The sequence below is a fragment of the Scophthalmus maximus genome, chromosome 16 (assembly GCF_022379125.1).
Source record: "Scophthalmus maximus strain ysfricsl-2021 chromosome 16, ASM2237912v1, whole genome shotgun sequence".
Classification (NCBI taxonomy): domain Eukaryota; kingdom Metazoa; phylum Chordata; class Actinopteri; order Pleuronectiformes; family Scophthalmidae; genus Scophthalmus; species Scophthalmus maximus.
This window is the reverse complement of record NC_061530.1, coordinates 6202099-6214323: the sequence shown is the minus strand read 5'-3', so window position 1 is coordinate 6214323 and position 12225 is coordinate 6202099. Positions and strand designations below refer to the sequence as shown.

The window sequence follows — 12225 nt, the reverse complement described above, 5'->3', positions numbered from 1 at the left end:
CACTAGCAGATGGCGACTCCCCTGGTTGCAGTCAGTTTCTATAGCAGTCTATCAGAAAATGATTCTACTCCTCACTTGATTTATCATGTCAGCAAACATTTTCCTGGGGAGTTTATGCTCTCAATCTGTAGTTTCAAGTCTTCTTCAATACAGCATGATGTTCATTTCGTAAATTTTGGTCTCATCTAGAGTAAAACAGAGGATAAAGCACAGTATGGATTGGGGCATTGATACCGTTTGATTGACAGCTAGTCCCATCCAATGGGTGCAGGTTGCAGGTGTAGCAGGCCATGCGGTGGATGAGCTCTCCGTCAGGCCACACCCTCTGCTCCTCCAAATATGGTTACTTCCGGTGTCAAAAAACCAAGATGGCCAAAGGCGTCGCCACTTGATTAACACCTACATTATTAGACTCCTGAGGTATACCATTTAAAAGGTTGTGGGGGGGAAAATACATCAAAAAATCTTTACATTATAAATTACTATTGATAATCATACTGATTAATGACTTGAAACTATAGCTTGAGACCATAAAACCCTCGCCCTCTGCTGGTCATTCCAGAGAATACAGGCTTCAGGCACTTCCGCATCGGATTCACTTTCTGGAGTCTGCATGATTTGGTCATGAATTCAAAAGGCATATCAAAGTTATGATATGTGTCTTTTAAATTGTTCTCAATAATTGTTTTTCTTACCCGCCTGAAATAGCCGCAGCCAATGAATGTTATTGCACCAGCATTTATTCAACTCTTCAGATATTTCCGACCGCCCCTGAAGGCAGCATAGTCTGTACGGAGACAGCGGGCAGCGGCGGCTCCCGGCGGAGCAGCGTTGCGATTGGCCAGGGCGATGAAGGAGGGGGAGGTCTTCTCTCTCCTCCCTCCTCGCCTCGCTACTGGCGCTCCTCTCCGCTCCTCTCCGCTCCTCTCCTCCGCTGCCAACCCATCTCCTCTCCTCTCCTCCCCTCGCATCCTAGAGGACAGAGAGATGCGGAGACAATAGGACGCAGAGTCGGAGGAGGCTGCGCGATGCTCGGCGCCACATCCACAGACCACACACGGCTGCACGGAGGCTTCTCTCGTAGGACGCCGTGACCAGGCGTTTCCTCCCAGCTCACCTGGCCCTAGTATGCGCTCAGACCGTCCCGTGCGTCTACCAGGAGCCTGGGCTGACAGGGCGCACTTTGTCATGGCAACACACTGAAGGGTGAGTACTAGAGGAGGACCCCCCCCCACACACACACCCTCATCATTCCTCACCTGCACCCCGAGCAGCTATGTGACACAGCAGTTACCACGGCGACTGGGATGAGTGATGGGTTTGTGTTCAGTGCCTGATCGATTGGGCCCGTTCTGTGCAGCAGCATGTACAAACACACACACACACACACACACACACACACACACACACACTGAAAACAAAGCTGTGGTGGCTCCTTAACTGTGCGTGTGTTGTTGTTGTTTCTGTGTCCCATTCATCAGCAGGAAACAATACTGTTTTTCCTTTTTTTTTTACATCGTTTACAATATTTGTGTGTAGTGAATTTGTGTTATTGATCACAACACAGCCTCTGGCCCCCTCACCCTCCCTCCCTCCCTCCCTCACCCCGACCATGCATCCTGTACTCTGGGGGCAACCAGGTATCTGCAGGAGCCAGTGTTTGTGTGTGTGTGTGTGTGTGTGTGTGTGTGTGTGTGTTTCCCTGTCTGTGTGTCAATGATTTCCCTCAGTGCTGTCTGAGGACACACTGCAGGTGACGTAGCCACTCTGAACACTGGGCTTGAGGACGTCTGGAGGATTAATAACAAGAGCATAATATTTACACCCTGACGGCGGCTAAGACCACCACATGCTGCTGGCCTGGGCCAAAGTTCATTTCGTGCCTCCTCATAATATAAGAATTGCGTGTTATAACAAACTGATGAAACACGTCGCACTGTTCATCCAAAAGACAAGTGTGTGTGTGTGTGTGTGTTTGGAGCTTGAGATACAGCTGATGAAAGTGGGATTAAGCTCCTTGATGGCACATTAAAAAAACAGACAGACACACTCACACACACACACACACACACACACACACACACACAAAAGATCCAGCATGATGACTCACAGATCACAATGTAGGTCACATAGACGGTCCGGTGCTCAACCAATCCTCTCTCTGGCAGCGTTTTTTTTTTTTTAAATTGTTTTTCAAGATGTCAGATATGACCCTAGAGCGAGGAGGCATTTAGCTTAACTTATTTTAGCTTAGTTCATCGCAGCCTATCATATTTTAGTGTTACAGCGGTACATTTTATGCAAAAATCACTTTTGCAGTGTTTGTGCACATAAATGTGTGTATCTTTGGACCTTGCCGGCCCATAAACTGTGAAAAAAAGACCACCCTGTTGAATTTGTGAGCTGGCTAAACCCTGCAGCCTGGCTCTGAACCACTGGTTCAGATGTCTCTCCCACTGTGATGTCACAGTGGGACTCTTTTGGGGGTAACCCTGCCTGCAATCTGAGAATCTCGAGTTCTCTGGTGAAGGGGCGTGACATTTCCTACACATTTTGAAATCGGTTGACCAATCAGAACAGACTGGACCAGATGACCAATCAGAGCAGACTGGGGTTTAAAAGTAGGCGGAGCTAAATAAATCCAGGCGTTTTAGACAGGGTAAAAAAGAGGAGCTGCAGGAATGGGAAGTATGAGAACACTCATGCCCTCTGAACATTACAGCATGTAAACCCTTTCATGTGCTAAACCAAAAAAAGTATGAACCTGAATATGATACATGAATAATATGTCACCTTTAAATTTGCAAATGACCCTGAACGTGTAAAAGCAAATCTGTCGGGGGGTTTCTGGTCAGGAGAAGTAACGTCGTGAAGTCTCTGCCAGTTTCCCGACAATCTCACATAAGAAAGAGTTTCACTGAGATGTGAATTTTCAGCTATCACTTTTTCAAGTTATCCTCCTGCTTCCAGTCTTTAGTTAAACGAATCGCCGCACGCTCCAGCTTTACATGTAATCAATCTTCTCCTCGAACTCTCTGCAGGAGAGAAGATACTTTCACCTCTTCACTAAGATCTCAAACTCTTCCTTCAGGGTGTTTAGGACAAGGCACAAAGTGGATGTGGCGAGTCGGCGTCGTGTCCTGTGTGGACCGCCATCTTTCACCCACACATATTAGAGATGTAATTCACCTCAAAATCATATAGTTGCATAATAGCTTCTGTGTTTATGGATATCACTGGGGTGTTGTTGGTGCAGTATGAGCTTAGGGAGTAAACTGTAGGTGTGGAGTTCAGAGGGAAGAAACCATCAAGAGGCATTATCGGAAGTGTAGGATCTGTGTCTCCGCTGCTCCGATTGTGCAGCGCTCAATGGCTTGTGTGGCTGTTCGAGTGACTGCCGATCTCTATAGGTAATATTTGTGGAATGCCGCCGTTTCTAATGACAATCAGGTCAGGGGTGAAAGGTCACTTAAATAATAATCACAGTAATATGATTTTCCTTTCGACTGAGCTGCCACACCATGGGATTTGACTTCCTGTTATGGGTAGGTGCTGTTGGCTGTTGCTGCAGTGATACCAGGCCAACACACTCTTTACCTTTCTGCACAGACACACAGACACACACACTTGGTGGTACTTGGCTACTCAACGGTCCTTGTCATTATGTTTTGCTCTCCCTCTCTTTTCACTCATTATTTTCGCTCCCGTACACCACTCCCTGTCGGTGCATGGCAACACACACACACACACACACACACACACTCCAGTGTACGTGTGTGTGTGTGTCGGTCACTTCTGATCATAAAAGCTTTTCGCAAAAGAAAGGCAAATCTTAATTCTAGCAAAATTGAATGGTGTTTTAGTTGTTGTTGTTGTTTCTAACACGGGAAACAGGAACGTGTGTGTGTGTGTGTTTGTGTGTGTGTGTGTGTTTGTGTGTGTGTGTGTGTGTGTGTGTGTGTGTGTGTGTGTGTGTGTTTGTGCTTAAGGAAAACTGAAAGGTCACTGAAATGGAATTAGGAGGAAGATGGCATCGCCCTTATTTGTTAGAGGGCAGCATGGCTGCATCAGCAGGGGTGGACACGATCATCGCCTCGGCTCTTCGAATGTGCTCGGCCGCTCGGCTCTGCCCGCCGGTTGCGTAAGCAGTCTGGGGTTTAGTCAGCTGCGGCCCCTGGCTTCCACGGAGTGTTAAACCTGGTGGCACAGAGAGTCAGTGTTTCGGGGGCGAATCTGTCCTCAGTTGAAAGGAACATAGTGTGTTCTGTGTGTGTGTCCAGTACGTTGCAGTTAAAAGCCTGCGCGAGTGTACTGGTGCTTTCTGTTTGTACACTATTGGCCTGCGTACATCAATTCCGTAGGAATTAGTTAGTGATCGATGACAGTCATTAAGTTTAGTCATTGTCCAATCAGATTCAGGTGAAGATGCAGGGTCAAAAGTCACACCTGCAACTTCAGTGTTCAGTTTTCTGCTTTGTGTCACTACCTCACTGCCAATATCACTTTTTTTTTCTTCTCTTCAAATACCAGTCTTTTCTACACATTTACAGTTTCTAGTTATCAAGATTTTACATTGATTGTATGGCATGCTCCAAGTGTGGACATGTTTGGTGCACATGCGTCATGCATGAGATGTCTTCGCTTCTAGGGAAGAAGATTCAAGTGTACAGGTCAAGGTCATGGTACAGGTATCGCCATGCCAGGAGAAAGTAATATATTCTGGGTGATGGATGTCTGTCTGCAAAGACTAGTTTCAACCTTGTATGGTATAGTCTAAATTTGTGCGTGCTCATGCTGAGGTATATAAACTCATGTGTTGCGGTGTTCATTATCGAATCCTCCTCGCAGCGTGCAGAGGGTCTCAATCCAGGCCTGTAGTAAACAGTGTCTGAACTGCGAATCATCTGATCAAGTGTCGGGATTCAATATTCCTCCTGAAGACGAAACGCTGACTATCACGTGCAGATTTATAGTATAGTATAGGAATCATCTTCCAACCTCACTTTACAAGCCCAAAATCATATTGACCCTAATTTGAGCCCATACAACGACAGTTTGACTCTATATTCCCTCACCTCAAGTGTAACATTTCATCCACCTTTTAATTTCAATTTGTTCAAATATCTGATAGCTGCACTATCTTGTCATTCATCGTATCATTTGATGTTTGGAGAAAAATAATTAATACAATCTTGCACCTTTAAGTAAAATGAGCTACACGGAAAATTTGTCATTTTAGGACATTGTGTACATTCTGTTGTTCCCAGCCAATCAGATGCTAGCTCTGCCATGACGCCATCCAATCACTGGCTCTGCAGTTGTTTCACCCGAGGATGCAAAGTGCTTATGCGGCTTGTGCATTGAGTTACTTCTATTGTTAACACCGAGCCGATGTGACGCAGCACGCACACAGACACAGACATACACACACAGACACACACACGCACACGCACACACACAGACACTCCGGGATCGCAGACTTCCTCTCCTGACTCGATGACTCATTCAGCTATGAGTCTAATGCTGCTTTTATATAAATACAGATGCAGTAAACACAAACACACACAGACAGGAGTACACATGCGGATATCCATCAGAGCTGCCGACACACACACACACACACACACACACACACACACACACACACACACACTAGTGATGTAAAATCTCCCACACAATGCTCTTCATTTCAAACGGACACTCTCGTTAAAACCGTACTGTAGATATCTGTATACGTTGCAAGCGTTTCTTAAACATCACGTCTTTAGTCATGAGAACCGTAGTTGGGTTTCGTTACACTTGTTTACCCTCAGTGTCAGAAGTGCTTTCGTTGGAGTCCAGTATACTTTAGTTAAGCTAAATGCCTCCTCGCTCTGAAAGTAACTGCCTTTGATTTGTGACAGAAAGAAAGGGCTGCTGCAAACGTCCTTAAAAAGAAAGGATCGTTCTGTTGATTATTATTGATTTCATGTAATCAGAAACTCTCAGCGGTGACAGGAAGCGGTCACCGAGCTCCAGGTCAGACCCAACCCCCTCTTCCTCCAAATATGGCTACCTCTGGTTTCAGAAAACCAAGAAACTGAACTCGAGAACATTACAGTAGGCAATAGTGATGATGACACGGCAACACGATGATCTTAAATATGACGCACAGGGGCACACACACACGCACACACACACAGGGAGAGTGTCACACATGGTGCTGCATGCATCCTGCAGTGCCACAGTAAGCACTTCTCATCCACGCGACCAAATGGCCTTCTCTTTTACAGCTCCCTGCCCTCCCCTCTGTGCATGTGTGTGTGTACGTGTGTACGTGTGTGTGTTCATCACGTGTCCGGGAGCTTTTTATTTAAAGCGGCGAGAGAGCCTCGGTGCGTCCTCTCTGCACAGCCATTCATCACCCACACTGACTCATCCCTCCTCACCTGCTGGTGTCAACTGGTCCCCCTGTTCGCTTCACACACAACAAAAAAGATTACACCCCCACAGAGCAACACAGAGGCCTGTGGAGGGGATGACAAGGTACTTTCAACCCTTGCGCCGCTGTGTGTGTGTGTGTGTGTGTATGTGTATATTTTGTATTTTTTACGTACCTGGTGACTCAGCGGCGATGACGAAGCAGGCGATGGCGACTTGGAGCTGCTCCGTCTGGATCAGCGGCTTTATTTTCTCCACCGCAAACTGAAAGAAGGAGATTTGATTCTGTGTTCTATGGGGACAATATCAGAGCAGGGTACTCTGTGTGTAGAGAGACAAATGTGTCCGTGTAAATATGACAGTCGTCCCAAGTGCTGCTGGTTGCACAGGGAGGAAGATTCATAGGCGCTTGTTCGCGGAAGCAGCTCTCCGGCACTTTGCCTTTATGTAATGTGTGTGTACGATTGTGTAAACATGTGCAAACTCCTTATTTTTCTCCCACACGTGCCCGGGTCTGTAGAGTGAGGGTCAGGAATTGGAAGGTCCCGGAGGCTCAGAGGAGAAGAAGACGCAATCACTAAGAATAATCACACTGCAGCAGGGAATGGATTTGCCAGAAAGGACTGTTATTGGCTGTGTGTGCGTGTGTGTGTGTGTGTGTGTGTGTGTGTGTGTGTGTGTGTGTGTGTGTGTGTGTGACTCAGCTCACAGCTCAGCTCTAGCATCCCCCTTGGCGAACAGCATCTAGAATTACTTAAGCCTTCACTGCAGATAATTAGCATTTCCAGTTACTGTCACGCTGCAAATTCAGAGCAGCAATTCAGAACAAATCAACAGAAAATATCACATGACTAAAGTACGCTGGCCCAGAAGGGGTCAAAACATACAATACAACGATTCAGGAAACACACACAAAAAAAAGATATATTCCAGAAAACAGGAAAATAGATAAAGGAAGAAATATTATTATACACCAATTTACAAAAATGTGTCTCCCCTCTTGTTCCTATGCAGTGACGCCAGCTTGTTCTGCCTGAGCATCCGTTCCCCAGTTTTGTACCCCGAGCGTGGTCCATCCCCTAAACCGGTCCACCACAGCATGAGCTCCTCTCCGCTGGTGTCCCGGGCCAACATGGACATCCTGGACGAGCTGCAGCTGATCGCAGCCCAGAACCTGGAGAGGCTGGAAGTCAACAAGTACTACGAGGTGATCAGGGAGCTGGGCAAAGGCACCTACGGCAAGGTGGACCTGGTCATCCACAAGATCAGAGGTGATGGGGCCATGTATACTGCAAGAGCACGCTTTTAATAATGAAAAAAAAAAAGAACCCCCGACTAAGAAGAACAAAAATGTATCTGTTCTGTTTCCCCCCCGAAGGCACAAAAATGGCGCTGAAGTTCCTGAAGAAGAAGACGACCAAGCTGAAGTCGTTCCTGCGGGAGTACAGCATCTCCCTCTACCTGTCTCCCTGCCCCTTCATCATCAACATGTTCGGCATCGCCTTTGAAACCGACGACTACTACGTGTTCGCCCAGGAGTACGCGCTGGCTGGAGACCTCTTCGACATCATTCCTCCACAGGTACTCCACGTCCTCCATTATTCTGAACTTGCTGCTTCGCACCGCTGGGAGAAGAATGGGGGGAAAAAATATCCGTCCTGGCGCGTTTCAGCTAAGGGAGGATGTCAGTCGGCGAGTCGGCTTTTCGATCGAGAATCGATTTGCAGTAGCGGCGGCTGTGGCTCAGGGGGTAGAACGGGTCTTCCACTCACCAGAAGGCTCTTCCCTCCTGTCCACGTGTTGAAGTTCCCCAGGGAAAGATATTGAACCAAATTACCACCGACGGTTTGTCCTGTTGGAATGTGAACGGGTGACTAGCTGGTAAAGCGCTGTTGGTGGTTGATTGGATGAGAAAAGTGCACTGTGGTGCCCCTAGTGGTAGTATAAAAAACAAAAAGCCATTCTTACGATGTTTGTATTATTCCCCAATATAATATAAAATAATCACATTCTCAAGCGTGAAATCACATTTAAATGGAAGTATTCAGACCTCGGTCATGATGTCTCCTTTCAAGAAACCAGTGAGTAAAACAAAAGGTACGCATAAAAGCATTAGAGACCATTATAATCGTGTAATCAACAGGATTACAATTATGATTAGAATTGTCATACACAAACCTTGAAATGGAATGGCTGGTATTTAAGGTATTTAGCATATTTTTTTTGTACGCTGTTAAATTTAAAGTGTCCGTAGCAGGAAGCTGACAGTGTGTAGCTCAGCATGCTTTCGCGGGAAAGGCCCCTCCCTCTTTTGTGGGAGGAGTCAGAAAAAAATATTATAATGTTGGCTAGTGGTCCAACTCTGGTGTGCTTTGTCCTGTGGCATCAGATATGAACAGTTATATGTGACATGTTAATTTGCGACAGACTTGACCCTGATTGTGTAGCGGTACATCTTCTATAGGCTCTTTATGTATTGAATTTGCGTTTCACTCTGGTCTTTCTCCTTGCCCCCTATTCTCAGGTTGGTCTTCCAGAGGCCGTGGCCAAGCGCTGCGTGCACCAAGTGGCCATCGCCCTGGACTACCTGCACTGTAAGAAGCTGGTCCACCGGGACATCAAGCCTGAGAACATCCTCATTTTTGACAGGGAGTGCCGCAAGGTCAAGCTGTCTGACTTTGGCATGACCCGCCGGGCTGGCTCGCCTGTTAAAAGAGTGAGTAGCAGTTGTGGTTTTGTGACCATTTTGTTATTTATCATCTCGCTGCGGCGTTGGCAGTAACCCCCGTTGACCTTCCCGTCTAGGTGAGCGGCACCATCCCCTACACGGCCCCGGAGCTCTGCGACGTGTCCCGCCACGAGGGGTTCTGCGTGGACTACAGCACCGACGTGTGGGCCTTCGGCGTCCTTCTCTTCTGCATGCTGACCGGCAACTTCCCCTGGGAGAAGGCGCTGCCGTCGGACTCCTTCTACCAGGAGTTCATCCGCTGGCAGAGGAGGAGGACGAACACGGTGCCGTCACAGTGGCGCCGCTTCACCGAGCAGGCCCTCCGCATGTTCCGCCGGCTTCTCTCCGTGGAGCAGGACCGGCGCTGCTCCGTCAAAGAGGTGTTCGGGTACTTCAGCCACTCCTGGATGCTGGACGCGGAGAACAACAACAACAACGGCAACAGCAACACAGCAGGCGGAGGCGGCGGGGAGAGGGTCGGAGGAGGAGGGGGAGGAGGAGGCGTGCAAGTAGAGGCGAACGGCACGATCTCGTCGTCCTCGTCCGGGGAGGAGGATGAGGAGCTGCTGGTGGAGCGGATGAAGCAGCAGACTTTATCTCCCCTCTCTCCACTGTCACCTCACTCGCCCATGTCTCCTGTGGCGGTGGAGAGGGGGAGCGGCGGCGGGGCCAAGGGTGGGATGATGGAGCCAGGCGGCGGCCACCATTTCGTGCCCGTCTCCACCAGCAGCTCCGTGTCGTCCACCAACAGTTACGATCGAATGCCGCGGGAGAACAGTTCCCCGGGCGGACGCATGCTGGTGGCCACGCCCATCGAGATCTGCGTCTGAGCGCGTCGGAAGAGAAAGACTCACCGGTACACACTTTTTTTTACCTCTCATCCAACCACATAGATGTGCACTGCACAGAAAGTCTCTGTTTCTCATGAGGTAAAAAAAAAAGGAAAAGAAAAAAGATCCCCATTCACACTTTGGATTCAATGACTTTTTGTGAATCCCAGAGTACAAAAAAAATTTGCTTCCATTAGAGATTCTGTCACTAAAACCGCCGGATTAGAAGACCAAAATGTATTTCTTAAAGCAATACTTCAGTAAAAAAAAAAGAAAAAAAAGAAGCATATAGAGACAGAAAGTGGCGGAATGCCGTGTAAAATCTTCAAGACGTCAATTTTTGACGAAGCCGAGTGAAACGGATTTGTATTTTTGAAGAAGACTGAAACAGAGATCAAGGAAATACCTTCAAAAAAAACAAAAAAAACAAAAAACCCGGAGTGAGTGTTTGTTTGAAATGTCTCATGTGTAACAAAAAATGTTAGAGTGTGAGTGTATTACCGTGCGTTCTGTGTGTATGAATCTAAAAGAAGTGGTTTTATTTTGCTTTGTGACCTTTGTTATTTATTGGAATCTAAAAAGACTACACACTATCTTTTCTATTGTTTTCTATTGTAAAGTAGCTTTCTTTGTTTTCTGTTCGACTTCCCATTGTACACATCCGGCAGACTGCTGTACACATTGGTATCAGTGGATGTACATTATGTACGAGTTGTCGCCAGTGGTTTTCTGATGTAATATTTTCCCTCTGCTGACCGTCAAAACCAACACGTCCATGTGAAACGGGACTGAGAGAAGGCTCATGAGGCCTCAGTCCCTTCATGACAAACATATCTACTTCTAAATTCATTTTTTTTTATGACATTGCATATTCAGTTCAATCTGAGGAAGAAAGAGGAAAAAAATCACGTCAAAGAGTCACTTTTTATAAACTGCATGACAAGTAGCTCCAACTTAAATCAAAAAAATTGATCTGGCTTTATAGAAAAGAAAAAAGGTTAAAAAATAATTGTAAAAATGTTGTGACGTGGATCTTTTGCCGTAGCACAATTCCTTGCATCATGTCTGAGAGTGAATATTGCCGTTATGATCTCTTGAGACATCCTAGGGCTAAAAATCGGGGAAACAATAATTAGTTTCTATTCAGTGTGTGTAGTATTTGTATTACTATTAATGTCGTGTTCTCATCTCACCACTTTCAAGAACGGGGGGGGGGGGGGGCAAAGCATGAGGACAGAGCGAGGGCTTGACAATAAATTATAAGAAAGGCATTCAATTTTTTTAGTTTTTTTTTTACAACTATTATTTAAGATTAACAGCAAAGAAGTAAGCCAATCCTTTCTGTAACTCATCATGGATATAACCTAAATAATCTGAAGGAGGAGGAAAAAAAAAAAAGCATTGGTTCATGTATACGAATGGACGTTCTTGTGTGTTGTTTTCCAGACATAAATCTGCATGAATTTGTAACGTGCTAAAGCGCTGTGGTGAAAAACTGCTCAGTGTTGCTCCTGCCACAAGCCGTGGGCCCAGTGTGGATGACGCGTAGCTGCAGACAACACGTCTCTTTCTCCTGTGAGAGTCCGCGGGCCCCGACCGGGGGGCAGCTCGGCTCCTTCCAGCTCCCGCATTCACACCGCTCGGATCGCCTCCTCGGAAAAAGGCCGCTCCCGGGGGAGCAGCCAGCGAGTATGCAAACGACTACTGTCTTGTGACCGTCTCTGACCTCATCGGCAGCCCCTCTGACTCAGAAACAATAGACGGCCCTGATGCGGACACTGCGGTCGCACTGTTTTCCTTCGGCCCATTTCATCAGCCAGCTGCGAGCAGCCCCGGCTCCGCAGCGTTCGCCGTGTAAGGCCGCGGCACATTAGGGTTCTGCTGGCGGAGGCCAATCACATTACCTTATGGAGAAGGGGTCGCGCTGGCCTGTACATTACCTCACCGTGTCATTCCTTGCCCGCTTTTGACTCTGCAAACCCCAAAAACCACCATTCTACCTCTCCTCGTCAGCTCCCGGGTGGATCCACAGTGCACCGCACCAATCATCCGTCCTAACAAGACGTTCAGCCTCATTCTATGTCAAGTGAGAAAAAACCCCTCCCAGGTCTGGCAGGGGCAGAGCCCGAGAGGTGGCCGGCGGTGGCCACAGGAGCAACGACTAAGGAATGATTTGTCGTTTGTTTAAAAAAAGAATGGGAATGCGACCAACATGGCCTGGTAATAAAAAAAAATGTATTGCAAAAT

At 47.2% G+C, this 12225-nt stretch overlaps 1 protein-coding gene across 1 annotated transcript; it reads left to right on the top strand.

The window, feature by feature from the left end:
- The first annotated feature begins 712 nt into the window (after positions 1-712).
- bsk146 (brain specific kinase 146) lies at positions 713-11397 on the top strand. Its single transcript, XM_035613818.2, has 5 exons — positions 713-1206; positions 7435-7691; positions 7799-8001; positions 8945-9136; positions 9226-11397. The coding sequence occupies exons 2-5, from the start codon at positions 7520-7522 to the stop codon at positions 9976-9978; spliced, it is 1320 nt and encodes a 439-aa protein (XP_035469711.1). The 5' UTR covers positions 713-1206; positions 7435-7519; the 3' UTR covers positions 9979-11397.
- The last annotated feature ends 828 nt before the right edge of the window (positions 11398-12225 follow it).

Bases quoted from the DNA above. Each gene is read 5' to 3' on its own strand.
- bsk146 (XM_035613818.2), top strand. From the start codon at position 7,520: ATGAGCTCCTCTCCGCTGGTGTCCCGGGCCAACATGGACATCCTGGAC. The intron at 8,002-8,944 runs GTACTCCACGTC...CCCTATTCTCAG, and splicing joins TCGACATCATTCCTCCACAG to GTTGGTCTTCCAGAGGCCGT. The intron at 9,137-9,225 runs GTGAGTAGCAGT...CTTCCCGTCTAG, and splicing joins CTGGCTCGCCTGTTAAAAGA to GTGAGCGGCACCATCCCCTA.